Consider the following 21,345-nt stretch of genomic DNA (forward strand, 5'->3'; position numbering starts at 1 on the left):
CTGAATTCTGATTCTGTATTCTGATTCTGAATTCTGATTCAAAATTCTGATTCTGAATTCTGAATTCTGATTCTGAATTCTGAATTCTGATTCTGAATTCTGATTCAAAATTCTGAATTCTGATTCTGCATTCTGATTCTGAATTCTGATTCTGAATTCTGATTCTGAATTCTGATTCTGAATTCTGATTCTGCATTCTGATTCTGAATTCTGATTCTGAATTCTGATTCTGAATTCTGATTCTGAATTCTGATTCTGAATTCTGATTCTGAATTCTGAATTCTGATTCTGAATTCTGATTCTGAATTCTAATTCTGACTTTGAATTCTGATTCTGATTTCTGATTTTGAATTCTCATTCTGAATTCAAATTCTAAATGCTTTTTTTTTTTTTTTTTTGTTTCGATTATAGTCGTTTTACCATCTTTTATGGCATTCGCGACTTTATTAACGTTACAGTTGGCGGATCGTTATTGAAAAACTATCCGGTACAACCGTGTTCGATGTTTACTCTTGGGCTCGAACTCACGGACATCGGCTCAGGAGACAACAGACTTGCCAACTGAGCTATATCACAAGCCCATTCTAAATGCTGATTGCAACCAAAGCTTAATGAAAAGGCAATTTTTGCAGAAAAAAGAAGATTTTTGAAAACTAATTGGTTTAAACTTTACTGCATAATACTGTCCCTTTTTCATATTTTAGCAAATTGGTCTCACCGCCACTGGATTTGGTATTTCTCGTCTTTGCCGCACAGAAATAAGAGCGCTAAAATCGTTTCTATATCACGAGATATTTTACAGAGGTGCCAGGTCGTTTTGTCAAAAATCAGGACACCGCGAAGAAAAAATCAGGATTTTTCAGGACACCCCCAAATTGCTGAAAACAAAATGCAGTTCTGCTTAGATTGCATAACTAAAGGCGAAATATAGGTGCTCAAGACGCCTCGAATTATGCAACTGAAGCGAGAATAACCTTGGCTGGCCTGCAGCTAATATCGAAAAACCTCATTTTAATGTAATTTGAATCAAAGAATCTCATTGGTTCAACTGGTTAAACTATTTTATTTAAGATTTGTTTGATGTTCTCATCATTTAACAATCAATTTAGTTATGATTTGGATATTTTTTAAAAATCAGGACAAATCAGGACATTTTAAGGGTCATTTTTCAAAAATCAGGACAATTCAAGCGTTTTTGAAAAATCAGGACGGTCCCTCAAAAATCAGGACAAATCCTGATAAATCAGGACACCTGACACCCCTGATATTTTACAACTTTTTTCTCCCTAAACTCAAATGAATGCTCTGGGTCTCTCTGGCTTCTGTTAATGGACGAATACGACGAAAACACAAAAACTAAAAATTCAGACCAAAATCATCACGGCAGATGCAGCTGCTTGCTTTGCTTGTACTCAAAACGCTCCAAGCAAGCCATCTCAAATCAACAAGAAGAGGCTTCCTCATAAAACTCGGAAGCACCTATCTCGCTTACACTACTGTACGGTATGGTAAGAACCATGCTGGTCTGCAGCTGTCAGTTGAGCATAAATGGACTGACAGCACAGACAGTACTCCTTTTGGCTCTCACCCTCTCACAAAACAACAAGAGAGGCTCTCTCCGGTCGGCCGCTTCGCTCCGTGTGTGGTGAACGGGAATGGAAATGGATAGCCAAAGGATCAGGGTCCAGTTTAGCGTCTAGGTCTCAGTGGGTTAGTTTGAAGGAAAACGTTGCGCGGTTCGGAATCATACGGTGACGGAGTTAGTTCTTTTGCTTGATTTCAGAAAGAATATTTTCTTTGGATGCGGGAACCCGTGTGCGTGTGGTTAATCTGAAAAGCTAACAGCATCTTTCTGATAAAAATATAAATTTTATCAGCTCGTGGAAGGATTCAGTGTTAGTGAAGGATTGCAGAAAATCGGCAAACAAAAACCCACTTTACCACGAGGTCGATTTAACCTTTGGCATTGTGCATTCAGTGAGGGCTGATAGATAAATCTCAACGAGTGAAGATTGTGATTTACCTGTTTCCAGTAATAATTACATCTGCCAATCGTGTGGATCTTAGGTGCTGTGTAGAATATTGGAATAAAATCGTGCCTATGAATTAATTGCAGGCAGGATTGGCCGGATTCTAGATGTCTGGAATCGCGTATGCCTAGCCGGTAAAAATAATAAGAGGAGAAGCAACAAGCCGTGGGAATAGTGAAAGATTATATCCCATCCGCTCTCTCTTTCGCATCTAAAAAGTGTTCAACAAATGCACAGTGCCGGTCATTTTTATTTGTACACAAAGGGAAAAAACTACGGTTTAGATCGTTAAAGTTGTGTCCGAATTGTATAAGCGAAGAAACTCGGTCGCAACTGGAAGAAATATGTCCCAGTGAACAAAAGAAAGGAAAAGATAAAAAAAAACTAGTGCGTAACTATCAAGGTGTGATTATCGTGATGATTTCCTGATAACAAATTTGCCATGTTGCAAAAATCAAAATAATCCAAGAAGAGAATTGGTGCCAGTGTTTTAAGTGCTGCACTACCCATATGCATTTAAGTAATGAAGTGCAACAATAAACGGTTTTTATAATCTGCCCTCTACACTGCCGGATTTATTACTACTTTTCTACTACAACTACTACTACTGCTTTCCAACACAGCGGCTTACTGATCAGCCTGATCCTTCGTGCTAATCCCGAAGGACGCAGCGAAGAAGATACAGAAAAGGTGCCCGGCACAATGAATAGGATATACCTTTTCACCACGTTATGCATTGCATCGATGTTTCTCATTAACCAGGTAAGATTTCGAGAATTTCATTGGATTATTTTAATATACATATCTCTTATTATGTCTGCTACTCGGCAATTTATAATTTCGAAAAAGGCCGGATTCAAATTTTATAACATGTTTGTAAATTCTTGGACATTTCGTCCTGTATTTATACATTTTTAAAAATATGTAATGAAATACTACAATTATTATGATAGTTTTTGTGGTTTTTATAGTGTTAAATGTTGTATGAATCCCTGAAAACTTCTTTTTTTAAAACATTTGAACTTGTATTCGATCATGATAGTTTTTGGGCAAACTAATCACTTAGTGCCCTGCCTGAGGTGGTGGGATCAAATCCAATTCCTACATCTTGATATTGACTTAGTACATTCTTACTAGCAAAGCTTATGGTGTCTAAAATTTTCTAGCCTTGAGTTAGATCACTAGTCCTAGCCGAAGCCAAAAAATATTTTAAATATTAACAACCACGAAAATATATTTAAGCTACTCAACTTTATTAACATTCCCTTAGACCAGGCGTGTCAAACTGGGGGTTCGCGGGCCGCATGCGGCCCGCCGTCTATGTCAATGCGGCCCGCGTAGCCCCGTCTCAAATTGTCGCAAAAAAACACCACTGATTTTTATGTAAAATATTACTGCAAAAAAAACTAAAGCTGAATGTACCGATTTATCTGATTTTGGCTGCGGTCCTCTACGTCATATTTTTTTTTTAATGCGGCCCGCACACCTAAACGAGTTTGACATGCCTGCCTTAGACCCATAGGGGCATAAGTGCAAAAATTATCAATTTTCAGTTAAGAGACCCACACGATTCTTCATATCTCAAACTATATTTGGTGATTTTTGCAGATTTTTAGAATTTTATCAACTTACTTTTACTCTTCAAAGAAAAATAAAAATAAACATTTTCAAAAAATATATGTATATCTTGTTATCTCGAAATAAGCTTTTATGCATCTATACCCATTTGACTCCAAGGGCCTCATATTAAAATTGTTACAACATTAGACGGGAATAAGGAAGGGAATAAATTATTCCTATGACCCCATTCAAAAAATTCAAATGCATTTCCTTTGGGTCATGAAGCACAACATCAATTTCAAATAAAAAAAAAAACAATCCTTTAACATTTATTGAACTTTGGATTTATTACTGAATTTTCTTAAATCTAAACCATTACGATTTTTTATGTAGTATGTAACTAAGCGGTAAACCAAATTAAAATAATGTTGTTTCGCTCAAATTCTTAAATTGGGGTGATTTTTGGACACACTTTTTAAGAAATCTTAGTACAAAGAAAAATAAATAATATTTTAAATTGTATCAGGCTTATCAATTCAGCTTTTGTGGCTAGAATACCTTTTAGGTGGGCTTTAGTTGGTGACTGTGTGATAGCAAGGACACAGATTTAATTCGCTTCAATATGGACGTAACCAAAGATCCTTCCGCTACTGGACGCCATCTATTGGTTCGATTTTTTCTTATAGAGACAGACTGTGGCAGAAATACCGGTGGTTGCAGATTGGTGGAGGATGAATCTACGTCATTTTTCATAACAGGTCACAGAGGGAAGAAATCTCACGGTGCGCGGATATGCATATAGTATACCTGTAGCTGGGGGTTCAGGAAAAAAGAGAGTGGTAGCAGAAAAAGGCAGCAGCTGGAAATGCAGACATGAACGGAACCTTACACGCCGGAGAAAGGTTGTGCCTGACTTGGTCGAACTGGGAATTAGGGTGCTTCTTCATTCCAGTTATCATTTCACTTCTTTTCCTTTGCATACGTACCCGACTTCGAGATCGCGGATCCTCCATCGCTGAAGAAGAGAGTGTATGAAGAGAAAGAGCACTTCACCCACCTTGTGCACATACCTTTTTTCTACACCTTTTACCTTAATACCAATATCCATTCCGTTTCTTCTGTTTCGTTTGTTTTTTATCTGTTCGCTCGATTCCGAACATTCGACGGATGCTTTACCCCGTACTCACACCAACAACAACCATCGAAAGATGATCATGAGTAATCCACACATTCAAGCATCGATTGGGACGTATATTCTATTTTGCGATCGAGGGATGATCATTTTTTCTAGAAATATTATTTATTTCATTTTGATAACTATCAAGTTCAAAATTTTAATAGAAGATGATGAGGATTTATCAAGGTCAAGATCCTTATCACTACATAAGATCTATCAATATTTACACCATTGCTGAACCCCTAGCAGCGGATACACTTGAAGCGCTCCATCGAATACTCTTTTAATAGTCTCTCCCACCCAGGCCAGGTATTGAGTACGATCGAACAGGCAGACTCTCAATCAGAGCCTGCTATGTTGTGCTCCTTCGTCAGGCATGCCATGATGTCGAAAAAAACATCGGTAAAGCCAGCAATAACAACAACAAGCCGCGCCTGCCTTGGACATCCGAGCAGGCTCCAGCGATCGGTACGTGTGGTGCTTTTATTGATGTTGCTTATACCCGTTGCTCGTCCATCAAGGCAAGGCATGCTGCTGGTGCTCTGGAGTAGAGTAATATCAAACATCACAACTCCACAGACACATACAGAGACGAAAACAGCTCTGCGGACCTGCGGACTGAATGAGTTCGGTGCCAGCTTAAGTGAGCGCGAGAGAGCGAGCTATCACGGCACGTTATGATCAGGCACATCACGGGTAAAGAGTAAAACGCGCGAGGTGTATGTATGGAGAAGAGGCTTTAATAAAAAAAAGAAGGAACGAATTGTTTTCCCACGGCACATGATTCGCCGGTCAGCAGGCTGGGTTGTGCTGCAGCTAAGCTTTGGTTACCGACCAGGCATGGGCACAGGGATGACGAACGGCGAGGAGTAAGCAGTGGAAGAAGACTACGATGCAGCAATGAAACGAAAAAACCGGTGACTTCAGCAGTTCACTGGTACTGCTGCCAGAGGTATAAATTTGTATTAAACGCACGAATTAATTTAATTAAATGAATTTTGCATATTCTCGAGTTTCTTCTGTTTTACACACGAGTCGACGAGCTCACAAGGTGTGCTCGGGGTGTGTACAGATAGACCCATTCTTGGTATTGCGCTGGATTAGTATTTTGTCAGCGAAATGAGACTATCGGTAAATATTTAGTTTCTCACTGTAAGTCGCCGTTTTTCATTGGAACTATGACGCATGCAATAGAAAGAAGAACCCGTCAGCCAACCCATCCTCCTAGAGGCAGCAGCTCTTCTCGGCGGAGGAGGACGGTATTTACTTTGCATTCAGTAAAGCCAAATCCCATGCTATATTGCAACACCCAAGGTGGGTGAAAGGAATATGTGATGGAATAAATACCCATACCGTTTAGGAATAATTTATGTCTATCTTCACTATCCGTTTAGAGAAGGTATGCTAAAATGCAAACACACATACAAACACCTTCAGATGCAATATATTTTCCCCATACACTTGCATCCGTCCCACGAAGTAATGGGTATTATACAGCCTCAGCGCTGTGTCTAGGAAATGGAGTTTGAGCTTACTCATCTAATTGATTAATAACATATGCATAACCTTCACATCTACTGACACCGATCTCACTTTATCGAGAAACTTTCAAACCGCTATAATAATGATTTAGGGAGGCAAAGAAGAAGATTGCTAGATTACTAATTTAGTTACTTCCTCTTTGATGAATTCGAAAACCAAAAACAACGATTAGGAAATCTTTACTGGCGCTACTGATTTAGTTCAGTTTTTGTTTTTTTTTTGTTTTCGATTCACTAACAACAGAGCTGCTAATTAAATTTATTTTTGAAGTGATTAAAATAATGATGCTCTTCTCCAGTCGAACGTAACTTCTCGTAGTTTCATCAGATACCTAGCTCTTTCATTTAATTGCGTTAATTTGATATAGAGTTAATAAATTGCTTTATTTCTTCTTACCCTTATGAAGCAACGTGCTCAGATTTCGTAGGAGAAGTGCTTCACTATAACTAGTTTTCAACCAGCCAGTCGTTTCAGATTCCTATATGTGTGCAAAGGTAATAATCGAATCGAAAAAAAACCAAAAACTGCCCACTCAACTTGAACGATTCGTTGAGGCGTTACAAAGCAGGGTAAATGAAGAAAAAGCTCAACTCAGGTGCAATACCGCCGCAAGTCGTCCTCGTTGATGGCTATTGCTTTTTACTTAGCAGTTTTTTTCTCTCTAGGCGAGCAACGCCGACACCAATCTCACATACGCCGTTGTCGTCCATTAGGGTTATGTGTTGTTGGTATAAGCCAACCAAAATGCCTCGGAACCCGTACTTTGGCATGAAATAACTTTATTGCTTTCTCTATTACGTGTAGATCTTATTAACGTTGGCTCGATGGCTCCAGCTTCAAAATGTTAGTAACGGTGTTCATGAGACGTTGAATATCTAAAAATTCCTGTGGAAAAAGTCCAATTCATTCCGAAACACTAATCATATGAGAAGCAGACAGTTTTGTTTTCTCAATATCATCCCCATGGCACCAAAAACTAAAGAATTTGCGACTTTCCTAATGATCATTCAAATTTCCAAAAACACAACCTCTATTTATAGACACTCGGCTCGTCTTATGTATGCCTTCTTCTACCTCCAAACATATGATCACGTTTTGATCTAAGCTATGTTTGAGAAGCACCACCACAATTTGAACGTGTCAGGAAAGACACATTCATGTGTGATTTTCCCCCTTTTCTGATTTTAGGTGGCATATGCATGCACGCACAACCTACCGTATGGTGTGTTTTCGAAACTCCGGTGGATATCTTTCAACAACTTCGACCTTCAAGGCAAGATACTGCCAAAGTTTACCTACATTCAGGTTCATCGTATGAGTGTATAAGTAGTTAAGAAATTAATTTAAACTATGGCAACGAAAACTGTTATTTAAAAAAATCAACTTTTCTTTAGTTGATCATTTTTAACAAATTGCTGGTTGTTTCCGATCTTATGCTATACATCAATCGATATTAATTATACTTTAATTACATTTTCGTTTTGTGTTATAACGCCTTATTTTTGTGACTTCAATTATCTTTATGTAGTGGCTGACGCGTGTTTTTTGTGTACTGTCGGTATTCGATTTCATACTTTCCCCAAAGTGTAAAACTTGATTCGTCTTGGAATGGAAATCTCAATACAGACGAGGCCGAGACGCGACACGTTAAACAACGAAAAGCAAACTCCTAGTGTCAGACTGCGCAGCTGGATGGAACCAAAACATCTGGTGCTCATTTTTCAATTATTAATATTTTTCGAAAAATGTACGTTTCTGTCACCGCTTCAGACCGGCGTATTTCTTATGCTGAGTTGTGTCCTACAATGATTGCGATTTCAAACAAAAAATGCATCGAATGCTGTGGCTTGGGGGTATAATATGTCGTATATCGAGATGATTATGATTATCGGACTACGCTCGCTCCCGCCCTCGCATGTAGAGAGATCAGGGCGCACAAGTTAAATAGAAAGCGGTAGATTAAGAGGTCGTTTCCGTTTGTCACGTTCGTTGCTCTCTTACTTGAAATTTAAAAAAAATGGTTCGACATTTGAAAATGAGTTCATATTTATCAAATAAACCGTATAGAGATATAAGACTTAAAAATTAGTGCAATGCATAATTCCAATTCGTAATAAAATTTTGAAACGAAAAAAAAAAAGAATAAGGTGAAAACAAGTGCAACGGAAACATCCATTTGATATTTTTCTGACGATTTGTAGTGGTTAAAGTCCATCGAAATATGTATGTGCAATACGAGAGCCGCCGCTATACGTTTAGGTCATCACTCAGCTTGGCAATATTGACCAAAATAAAAATAAACAGCTATAAAAACGAGCATCACAGAGACGAGCAGCAGCACCATTTCCAAAGAAAAAAACCGGATGGACTGCCGAAACTCATCAATTAATTCTTACCAGGTGATGGGTTTCACGTTGATGTATATCTTGCTCGATCTCAATTTTCGGAAAACACAGTTGCGAAAATTACATTGTTGTTGTTATTTATTTTTCGGTTTCATAATGAATTTCGAACTTTAAAAAAAAAAATTTAAAGTGGGATTTGAAAAGTTTGAAACGAATTCATCCTTAAATCGTCCCAGAAAATGGTATAGAATAAAATAAACAGTTTCGAGAGGCAGATAAAACACTATAAACCAGTCGAATGGCGGCAGACGTTCGTTGCATTTCATCATCATTTTTCTTTTTGGCATTGCTCCACGGAGAGTTGGGCGGTTTGGTGTTGATGATGGTGCATTTGTCAAAACAACTGATCGAGGTTCATTTTTCAGCCAAACACATCATGCGAGAATGGATGTTTTCCTGGATAGCTATTTTTTATTAGTTTTTTGTTACTTTTTCAAATTTGATATGAGATCGAAAAAAAAATCGACCATCCACTATTGTTACAAACCTAGAGTATTTTTTTCAAAAACGGAAAACAGGTTCCAAAATTTGAAAACTACACCTTTTAATAAAAAAAAATCCTTTTTTCGATGAAAACTTTCAGTTCATTGAAAACATTTCTCAGTGTTGATTGATGAAACGAACAAATTTAGGATCGAGTGGGGTTGAAAATGTATTTCCTAATTCGGGCATAGCAAACTTATTCTGTTGGACTATTTCGAATATGTATATTGAGATAACCTTTTTTGATATATGTATGTATGTATGATTTTTACAAAACTTTTACGACACCTGCAATTATTTTAATTAAACCGAATACTCCCATCATTTGACAAACGATTCGATAACATTAAAACAGAAAGCAATTTAAGTTATTGTCAATACTCAATAAAACACAAGATAAAAATCGATGATGATGCCAGTGTATTAGTTTGAAAATATAGGTTCCTAAGCCTCAGGTACAATTCAAGGAACTTAAGAACCCAACGAGCGAATGACGGCCCTAATAACAGAAAGATTGAAAGCGTCCGCTTAACCACTTGTATCAGCGAATGCTGGATTTGAAGGACTGCGACTGTTGGGCAGCACAGGGGAAGGAGATGGAAGAGACGAAAACCCATTCTTAAGAAGGACCTCAACAGAATGCAACAGTGGGGCTCTTTTCTGAGGTACTGATGGCGACTACAAAGCCGACCGAGCGAATAAGAAAATCGTGCAGTTTTTCTGGTTTAGCCAACCTGGTTTGTGTTTTGTTCCCATGATTGAATACATCTTTTCCAAAAAAAAGTGTTTTATTTTCGTTGTTTTCTTCGCCGGCGTGTTTCGTGTATTCGGGAACCTGAAACCTGGAACTCGACCAGAGTGATGATACCCGCTATCAGCGAATTATGCTCGCTCGAGAGGATGTGAAGAAGCGAACAAAATGGAAAAGGTTATAAGAAGGAACGATCGCAGAAGAAAGGTCGATGATGCTGTTTGTGGCACATATTGGCAATGAAAAAGGCTCCACAGCTGGAGCCTTTCGGTTCATATGGAAGATGGTGCAAGCGAGTGGAAAATTCTGAAAAACGGTGAAGGATGTATGTTGCGAATCTTGTAGAACCGGAACACGGCGTATAGATAGAGGCTCTTGCGTGTCAGTGAAGGCTACTGATTGACCAGACGCTACTTTTTGCCTGTTGCTGCATCTTGTGTTTTATCTGATGCACCATTCAACGTTCATTCAGAACTTCTGATCATGGGAACTCTGAACGAGTTCTTAAATTGATAAGTAATTATGCTCTTCCTTCTTTTCTCGTAATTAAATTTATAAACCCTATCGTATAGGATTAGACACAATTTTTAGCAAACTACTAGAACTTAAATCAGTTTTTTTGTGTATAAGTTTTGAATGCCTCATCATTTGCAGTGTACCTTGTTTTAAAAAAATAAGACGATTGACGCCTGCAGTATCGTGCTATCCCTAACTTGTAACAGCAGGGTACAGGCGCCTCCGTACCAGTTGCCGGCATCATTCCGAGTGGTACAATAAGAAAAAGAAAGTGCGTCTTCTGGCATTTGCAGTCGGCGTCAATGTTGCCAAGACCTGGCGACGGAAAAATTGACGCTGATAACTGTTGTGTTGTACCGAATCGACGTTAAATCATTTGAGCAATGCCGCGCACATGCTGGACATCTCCGACCGGAGACCAGATATTGAAAGTTTTTGATTTGTTCCTATTCCTCCTGGCGACTGATAAAGAAATGTGGTGCCAGAGAGCAAACGAGCAGGCAAACCTGTCTGCATAAAGGTTGTTTTTGTTGCGTGTTTACCTGGGAAGCGCACCGCACAACATGGACCAGTAAGTTGGCAAAAACTGCTGATCGTTTCCGATGCTTTTATTTTTTCGAATCGTAATTATATGATCGTTCTTTTCTGTGGTTTCTGCAACGAGCTCGGCAGTATTTTACTATCGTTTTGCAAGATTTTTACGTGTTTGCTGAACTCTTCTATCTACACATTTTGACGTATTCATGAATATTTTTAACGAAGCCACAATTCGTATACGATTTATGTTCATCTGCTCACACAAACAGCTGAACGGTATCGAACAGATGATGTTAATCGCATATTGATTATTCTAATCTATAATTACTGCTTAACCAAACATTCCGTTCGAATAGCATCGCAGCCTCCCCAATCAACCGCCACATAGATCTTAGAGATAGATTAATTTAGTTACGATCGTTTCGTTTGATTCAATGCAAACACACACACACACAATCTGTGTGTGTTTTTTTAATGCTCGTGGCCATTCGAAAGATTCCACGCTGACTCCAGCTAAAACACTCGCCAGGTGACGTCCTAAACACCTAGTTCTTTCTTTTTATGCTTTTTCTTTATTGTTCGTGCGCTTGCTGGTTTTTTCGTACAACTGCCATCGATACGGTTCGGACAAAGGCAACCGGCGGCCCATATGCTGATATCGCCGTCTCCAGCTGTGAACGGTTGTTTCGGAAAACGTAATAGAATGTTGGTATGATGCTGAGGCTCCGGGCGATGACCACCACCTAAGAGCACACCATCATAATCATCATACTTGAGCCAGTCCTCCAGCAGACCCGCGCGGTTTCTCAAATCGTCGTGTGCGTCTAGTTTTTTCGAACTTTAATAACTCCATCAATTTTGGTCGATAATTTTTCGAATTTGTGGACACGAGGAAAAGGGAGGAAAATAGCTGAGAAGATTATTTCGTTCGGTGATTAATGAGTGTTAAACGTACGGGCCATGTTCCGAAATAGTTTCTATTTTATCCCCTTGCAAAGATCGGACATTGGGGCGTGCGAACAATGTGAATGGAAAGTTTTTTTCTCTCTATTTTAAGGCGCATTTGATTTACCGGGACAAACTGTTGCTCTTGTTTGCCGACAACCAGTTGTCTCTTTAATTATTAATTATGATAATGAGTTTTGTTTTTTCCCCAATACCTGGAGATATTTTATGATGATTGTTCCATATAGAGAGATCAAACTCAAACGCGGAAACGAAGCGCTGTGATTCCAAAAGATACAGATTCATTCTTTCTTCTGTGTTTTTTTCCTCTCCGGTATGCCTTAATCTTCTGATAGAGCCCTGGCTGTGCGACATGAAAGACGATAGTGGTGATCTAGAGCTACCTTAAATTTTTCTCACATAGTTCCCATCAGCAAAAGGAAGAGACACCCAAAAGAAAACGCGGGGAAAAATGTAATTAAATATATTTTTGACTTTAAGTTTTGTTTTATTCATTTCTCGGAATCTTTTTCCTAATTAAGACTGTTTTATAAGTAGTCTCTGGTACTTTTAATCGTCTTGTTGGGTGTTAAGGGCAAAAGTCAAGTATATCATCTTGTCTCTGAAAACGCTTGCGTGATTCAGCGCCCTACTTGATACTCAGAGGCTGCGTTCGGTGGGTTCGGTCCACGCGGCCCAGAGATGGGATGGGATGCTGCAGACGACCACAGTAATTCACATCAAACTGAAATCTGCGATATGTTGCTTGCCTGCCTCATAAACTGTTTATTTTATATGAGCTTGTTTCTGGGTGGAGATAAACGATGGGTGTATCATAAAACAAAGCAAAAAATGCTCAACGGCTCTAATCGGAACAATCTACTTCTTTCATTTCTCATTTCAGATCGAAGGCACTGGACTGTTTGAGCTAAAGCTCAAGTACTTCAAAAACGAACGGGGAGTGGATAATGAGGGTGCCTGCTGCTCCGGAAGGTCCGATTCCAATGGCAACTGTATCGGGGCGTGCAAAACCAGATTTCGTGCGTGCTTAAAGCACTACCAAGCCAAAATTGATACCTCATCGCCATGCACGTTCGGTGATGTTATTACGCCGGTTCTGGAAGGAAATTCATTAAATCTCACCGAAAAGAGTTGGCAAGAAGGATTCGAGAATCCGATTCGCTTCCCGTTCGAGTTTGTCTGGCCGGTAAGTCATAATTTTATTTTTATTATTAAGTGAATTGGATGGAATTTTGCATCAACATTTTTCGCTGAATTTTTGTCGGCCTATTTCGAAATAGGATTCTGATAAAATATATTTTCTGTTTTTAAGTCAAAATCTTTACTGCTAATCAATTTTCGTCACGCACAATATGCGTAAATTAGAAAGGAATAATAAAACCATTCATCACCCTCGGCTAACGGTTTGCCGGTTCTATTCCTTTTTCTGATAATTATAATGATTTTGGCGTGCGTGTCAACACGCTTTACTGGTGCTGGCTATTGAGTTATTGAGTTTGTTGCGTATAAAAGCTCTACTTTTGCAATTGGTTCATGAAACACTCCAAAATCCATTCAGGTCGTACATTGACGCGTTGACCCGACCCTTTTTTTCTGTATAGCCAGCCGTTCGTCGCCATTGCGCGTCTTAATACAAACTGGAATGACAATAATCTGACTTCGAAAAATTACTTTTCATTAATGAAACGCAAAACATGATAGCACACTGATGGTGACGACTTCCACCTCTACAAACCATATGCAAAAAATTGTGCGTATTCTTTTTCCACTGCAACCATTTCTTCGTAACTCGCAACAAGCCAAACGACGTGAAAGAGCAACGAGGAGAAAAACATCTGCCATTCAGGTTTTCCTGCTGACATGTATGTGGAATGATGTACAGACGAAGCTTGTCGCGCAGGTTTTTTCACTGTGTGCGGAGAACCGATGATCGAACGCGTTTTTTAAAAGTACCCCCGCTTGATTCTTGGGCTCATAATAATTCCTCGTTTACCCTTCCGAATCCTTTATGATTCCACTTTCGACAAAAACGCCTGACGATTCCTGAGAAATGTGAAAGCTGCTGCTACATACCTAGTTGTTTTTTTTTTCAATGAAATTTTCAAATATCCTTGAAAATTCACGCATACACATAACGTCAGCACACGTGCGAGCATAGGTGAGGTTTTTAAATACCATTCTAGGCACATGTTACGCGCAGAACGAAGCCAGAAAATACAAAAAATAAGTATACTGCTGGCTTTCGGTCATTCCCTACATGTTTAATCGTCATCGTGTTCTTCAAACTAATGACGAAATAACAGTAAGGAGGGGAACTCCCCAGAAAGAGGATATTACCATTTCCCGGTACTTACCATAGAACAAACGAACGTTGTATCAGCGCGCGCGCCTCTGTAGTGGTGTAGAAATTGAAGCCGTTTCGTAAAAGCTAGGGGACTCTAGACATCCGTTTAGTTAGGTAGGCACTTGGTTTGGGCAAGGCAAAGCAGCGCGCAGCGCACATCAAATTTGTGTAACGATTTTTTGCCCTACAAACACCAATACTTGCACCCTTCCTTCGAACCCACACGTGTTCCGAACTCGTTAAGCGGCGGACCCCGCAGTAGCAGCAGCAGCAATCGTCGCGGAGGGTTTCCTGCTTATTTTTGCCAAACACCCTGCACCGGTTGTTTTGCCGTTGATGATGTTCAGGATCGACTAACGTTTTTTTTCGTTTTCGTTCGTTTTGCTATTGAAGAATTGCATTCCTCACTATGTTATGATTATGCACGTTGTTACCACCAACAACTTGTCTTATTAAAGGTGATGTTTTAAAACCACCGATGCACACGCATGTTTACACGTGCGGCTCATAAACTGTGCTTAGCCCTGGAAGACAACAATAGGGTGAATCAAAGCTTTTTTTTCAAGAAATATCGTTACTAGTTAACATATTTGCATAGACGGATTAAGCTGTCGACATTCACATTACTTTTTAGAAAAACCTAAAATCTCAGCTCGACTTTAAAAAAAGAAGGTTATTTCCGTTATTGAACATAAATGAATCTTCCTAATAATCAGAGGTCTCACAAGTTACAACTTGTTTACATTTCAAGTGTTAGGATTTAGTAAATGAAAAAGTGTACTAGGTACATATTTTTTTTACCTGTACATACTTAGGATAATGAATAGTCAATGTTTGACACGGTGTAGCCCTAGCGAACTTGCGCAAAATGGTATATATTGTAAGCGGTTAGGTGTTAATAAATGCATCAAATTATCAAAAAAAAATCCAAACAGCCTTGCTCGTTTCCAAAACAAGTCATTCAATTTTGAATGAGCATTATCTGAAGTTTTTTTTTAAATATTTTTCACACAATTTAGTTCAACTATCCAACTAACGCTCTACAAAATTTGAAGACTTTACAAGGATTGGAAACAAAGATACGGCTGTTTCCGTAAAAGAGAGAAATTTGGATTTGCTTCGCTAAAATCGCTGTACCATTGACAATTTTCATTGAAAAATCTTGAAATTTGGGCTACAGATGTAAAAAATGCATGATCTTGTTTACCTGGCCAAGTTTCATCAAAATCATTCACTCGATCATAAACGGTGCCGGTTTGAAAAAAAAATTAATTATCGCCCAACAGACGATTTTTTTTTGACAAAAAAAAAAAACAAAACAAAAAAATTAAAATACAGCGAATTTTGCGAAATAATTCCAAATTTCTCTTTATTTACGGAAACAGCTTTTTCCAGTCAATGTAAGTAATTCGAAATTTTTTGGTAAGTTAGTTGGATAGTAGAACTAAATTGTGTGAAAATTTCATGAAAAAATATCAACCGAGAGAAATGGCAGCTTGTCAAACTTGAGAGAGAGTGCGCAGCTTCACGAGATTTCATTTTTTTTAACGCAACTGTAAATCTCAGGATGCCAAAATACAAAAAAATTAAATCAACTTTCAAATTCACTTTTTAAAATTTTTCTACTGTTACTGAAACAGCTTTGGCGGTTGATTCATTAAAAAGTACGGTTTTTACATTTTTTGTGGCCATGATCTAAAGAAATTTAAAAAAATATTCCCATACGTGTTACATTATAGTTTTTAACTTCTGCTTTCTCAAGAACTAAGTGTATTTTTTTTTCGAGCACTTATTAACTGACTTACAGCCTTTTTCCCGGAGCATGTTTTTTAAGATTTTTTTCTTCTTAGGCTGTGAATAACTAAAATAAATGATTGTAGCGGAATATTTGAGTAACGTTACAGACTTTCCAAAACTATGAATTTTGTAAAAATCGGTTAAGAAACAAGAGAGTTTTGGCGGAAAAAGTTTTAGGGGTCATTTGACTTACCACATACGTTTTTCGAAATCCACAATTTAAAAAAAAATTATAATCCTAAAAATACGTGCATATTGAACATGAAAAAATTTTTGAAGAAAACTTTCCAAAAAATCTATTAGTATAGGAGTTCAAGTCATTTGAAGCTTAAAAAATGTCATTTGACTCCCTCCGCTATGTTTAGTGTTAAAAATCCTCTGTTAAAAAACGACAATACATATACCTTTTGAAGTTCATTGTGTGGCCCTGATCTGTACCGTCTGGTCAACTTTGAGCAAATCACTGGAACTTTTTTGCCTCTTAAGTGAAGACCAGCCTCAAATAACCTCCAACTGAGAATGTTGAAAAACTACACCGCGTGTCAAAAAACGATGACTTGGAGGCGAGGCGACACATAATCGCGACAGACGCCTCACAGATGGTGTTTCGTCTGCCTTAACAGTGTCTGCTGATCTGACATGATCCTTGCACTCGATACACTGTGAAACAGTCGCTCTTTCGATACCAGCCATACCGAAATTTCCGTTTTTGTCGCGCTACCAACGACTATTTGAATTAACATCGAAAGCAGCATTCCAGCATTAACATTGCTGGAATCATGTTACTATTTTTAAACTGTTGATACTTTTTTTTGCGACCTTGCGAATAATATTGTAAGTCTTATTTGATCGAAATAACCATGGGAAGACAAACTTGCATCAAATGGTGGTCTCAAATGGGTTTGAAAGTCGGCAACATTGTGTTGTACTTTATGTAGGAGCTACTTTTCATTTGATTCAGCTATCTGTGATGTTTCATGAAAGAACCATCTTTAGTGCCGCATTTCTCGATCTTGAGCTGTCGTTGAATTTCGAGACGATTCGGTATTTGAATACCACGTCTTTCGCTGCTCGTTTTGTTACGGTTTTCAATGTCAGACACATTCCTGATTCGGAAATATATCACACGCGCTTTATAAAACTAGACTCCGTTGTCTAGTGCGTCGATTGAAGTTTTGCATGGATGTGAGCCGTAGGTGCTATTTTCGTCACGATGAAAGCGCCCGGAAAATGTATATGGCAAAAAATAAATTCCAATACCATATTCACACTCGCGGAACAAAGCATATCGTTTTCTCGTTTCCCAAATAAACAAACTCAATTTGTTTATTTGTTTGTTTGTGGTAAAGTGAAAATGAACTGTACTCGTTGTTTGATTTGTAGCGCATCTCATCGCGTCCCTTCTCGTTGTTTAGTAAACAAATCTCTGACACTAATGAGAGTACAACGTCAGTGGGTATTTCATCTCATCAATTTTCAGGCATCGCGAAAATTTGCTCATTGCGTTTAATAATATTGCACTCGATGCTCCAGTTCGAAAACGAAGCTGCTAATTTATGTCCTCCATAGTCCGTCCGTCAATTCAGTCGTATTTTCGAAAATTTAAAATGGTCAGAAGTTTTCGGAATGGGTTGAATTTATTTTCGAATCAGAAACTTAATCATTCACTTATTTATTCATTAGTTCCTTTCATGCTCTCGGGATCTGTCTAAAGCCATGCACTAATTTGGATAATTTCTTGTTTCAGGGAACCTTTACGCTTATTGTGGAAGCTTGGTTGGATACGAACGAAACGACAACGAGATCACCTGGTAAGTGTTTTTCGTGTTACTGTGATTAATGTTCAGCTTTGAACAAACACCATTTTGTTGTTAGTTTTCCCAATCGTGTATGTAATATGCGATATCCAAACCTGAAAAATAAAGTCACAAGTCAGCAGCAAAAGTTAATCCTGAATAATGATTAAATCTGTCAGTTTAAGGCACCTAATCCCCGGAACTTCGATTCCGTTCCAGCATTTGCCAACGTTTAATCGCATTTCCTTCGCAATAATCGGGCTATCCAAGCAAAATTGTTCCGGTTGCGCTAACTATCGTAAGGATTCTTCTTCCATGCCCTTTGATTCGGAATCAAAAGATTCTAGAACACAGCTCATGCTTAAGGCCTTGAAATCGGACTGGATCGAGCGAGAGACCATCCGAATCGAAAAGCAAATAAACGAGCGTGCAAAACGGAAGAGCGGGGAATTGCATAAAAGTGATTCCTATTGTGTGGCGCCTCAGAATAACAAAAGAGATTCCATTTCAAATAGAAAAATGTCATGTATAATCCCTTTTCTTCCGCTTCATTCTTCATGGAAAAGCGGGGAGCGTGTATCTTCATTTTTTCCTCCATTCTTTTCGCTCCGGATATCAACCGCCAACGTTGTCGACTCGAATCGGGTTCCGATAGTCGTCCGCCATGCCGGTATTGGCACAACGCTCTGTGCCATGCCCGATAAAGACATTTGGCCTGTGCTCTTTTTTTAGGGTCTGGGTCGTTCCCGCCAATGCAACGTTTTAACCTCCAGAGCGTGTTACAGAACAAAACTTTTCTCCAGTGTTACAACAATACACACGTGAGACGGTATGATGATGATGATGATGCGCCCTAAACAAGATGGAGAAAAGGAGGGATGCCAAAGCTCCGCCGTATCCATGGATGGATGAATTGACCGAAACGAGAGGAGCAGGAAAATCGTTTACGTTTCGTTGCAGTTGCTCGTGAAATTTCCGGTCTATAGTTATTATTTTTCTCTTTTATATTCTACGTTCTTGACGACGCTTCTCGGTAAAGAACGGAGCAAAATATAATATTCTTGTGCAGCCAGCCTTTAACTTCGTCTAATTATTCATTCATTTTTACATATATTTCCGAAAAATTAACTGAAGCGTGATATTAAGACTAGCTCGTCTTAGTTGCTGCTCGGAGCAAGCAAAATAAACTGCAGAAGCATGCAGCGAGGAAGTAATCTTAAAATACCAATAAATTACCAGCCAAAGCAAAATGGGTTACATCCAAAAGGTAGGGAAAATACAAAGCGTCCCGTGGCAGGTAGACTGTGATTTGCTTGCGGTCTATCAGGTTACAGTTCTGTTCAGATTATGCCAGCTCGCTTCCATCCGCTCCCTTAGGAAGTCCTACATATTCCGCTTAGCTAGTATTTTCCATTGTTTCCCCAACTTCCTCTGCTCTTTTTTGAAATTTTGAAGCACCGAAATCACTTGTGCCCTTCATGCATCAGCCCACACATCATTACGCAGCTCGATGCGATGTGTACAATTGCAGGAGGAAACTTCCTTTCCGCTACTCTTATGTCGTTGTTTTCAAAATGAAAATACGGCAGCTGACCTGTTTACATTGAACACATGGCCCCTGAGTTGTTTTTTTTTTCAAAACTGCGGCAAAAAAGGGCGAAAAGCAAGGAAAAATTCAAACTTTGAGGATGAGCGTCTTAAGACATTCTACCACTCAAGTGTAGGAACCTACCTACCTTGGAAAGTTACTACGAAAAATTAATACAACAAACGATGATCTATTTTTTCACATTCAATTGCATCAAACTGCTAGAACAGCGGAAACGGTCCCCTCTTCTAGTCTAGTATCTTAAGTTTATGAAAGATGAGTGACATCTTGCTTCGACGGATGATCAATTTTGTCCCTTCCCATTCCGCTGTTCATGATCGCATCTCATTCTCGAAACTAGAACCGGATGTGCCCAAAGATGATTTAGGTAGGGAGGGGTGGTATTCGTTTTTTTCCTGATCCTGATCTACAGCCATGTTAATCCATCTTTTTCTTGAAGCAAGATATTTTTTTCTGTTTTGAAATTAAGGTACCATTTTTTTTTTTCATAAGACGCATACTCTAAGCTGTCGAAGTGGTTTGATTTTAGAGTGTATGTGTTGTGTAGGATGATGCCGAAATAGAAAGACATCATTCGAACGGTAACAGATGTTCAACTTATTACCAAAACTTAACAGAAGTGTTTCGATTCAATACTCGATTTGTTCAGTTTGTTGATTTGAATTTCTCTTCCCCGCAAATATAGCATCGCACCAATGGGCAAAAGTTAATGAATGCTCGAAGCGGTAAGATTGATACTTCATCGCATTCCAGAGAAAAAACACGGTTTCTTCTTATCCTTGTGTGCTCTACCTTTTTCCACGACTTGGGCTTCTTGGCGAATGTATCGTTTAGCCTTCTCGCTGCATACTTGTTTTAGTATGTTGCTGAAAAAAAAACGGCAGACAAGAGTTTCTGGTACAAAACGTAACCCTCGAGTGCGCCGACACTGCCGTATACATTTGAGGAATCTCGCCACCCGGCCGAAACGTGGGCTCCCCACAGTTTGTTTGGAATGCTTATTCGCGTCCGACTCATGCTCTCGCTAGATGCTTTCATCTTTATTTTTGTATAAATACTTGGGTTGAACTTTTCAGCGATCGATGGCAACCAGATACATTGTCGTTATTGACCAAATTATTGGAGTTGGAAAACCGGACGAAATTTTGCCATCGAAAGGCAACAAGTCAAGCAACAGCAACGAGATATCGATTCGCCAAATAAAATTTGTAAATATTTGAGAAAATGTATGTATTGCTGGTTCTGCATTGCAAAGAGCGAAATAAATCTTTCCCTTGCCAGTCCTTGTAAAACCTGTAGCGGAGTGGTATAAAAAATAGCATATGCACTGTCAGCTTAGTCCTCAGCCTCACAGCACAGTAGCTTCTCAGGGCTCTCCGTCGAGTTTTTTTTTCTTCAGATATTCAGCAGAGGTAAAAGGGGGTAAGGTTATCCCTGCCACGACATTCCAACCATACCGGTACACGAGAAGAAGAGAGAGATCGATGACATACTCCGTCCGAAGGAGAAACCTAAGTATGGGAGGCAGATCCACAAGTTAATCGTTAAGCTTCTCCTTCTTCATTCTTCGAAGCCGGTTAACCAGATCTGGCTGGGTACACTTAGCCACCCCACAAGTACACCACGATCAGACGCTACAGAACCGATCCGATTTGATGCCGGTCCCATTGAGTTTCCTCGTTACCGCGCGCTACCTGACCTAGATGAGCCGTTGCCTCTCTCTCTCTCCCTCGGACTGATCAGTTGCAACACTTGACATGTTTTCTGCATACTTTTGCACAATGCATAAACATAGCTACCTACAATAACACTGAGTCCATAACCAATTCATA

At 39.0% G+C, this 21,345-nt stretch overlaps 1 protein-coding gene across 1 annotated transcript in view; it reads left to right on the plus strand.

Moving 5' to 3' along the window:
- Window positions 1–1,709: 1,709 nt before the first annotated feature.
- LOC129745884 (neurogenic locus protein delta) overlaps window positions 1,710–21,345 on the plus strand; it is a 49,412-nt gene continuing 29,776 nt past the window's right edge. The window contains exons 1-3 of the mRNA XM_055739256.1: window positions 1,710–2,792; window positions 12,851–13,153; window positions 17,856–17,919. Of these exons, the coding sequence (XP_055595231.1) occupies window positions 2,733–2,792; window positions 12,851–13,153; window positions 17,856–17,919 (427 nt within the window). The 5' untranslated portion in view covers window positions 1,710–2,732. The remainder of the gene's footprint in view (window positions 2,793–12,850; window positions 13,154–17,855; window positions 17,920–21,345) is intronic.

Source organism: Uranotaenia lowii, chromosome 2 (assembly GCF_029784155.1).
Source record: "Uranotaenia lowii strain MFRU-FL chromosome 2, ASM2978415v1, whole genome shotgun sequence".
NCBI lineage: Eukaryota > Metazoa > Arthropoda > Insecta > Diptera > Culicidae > Uranotaenia > Uranotaenia lowii.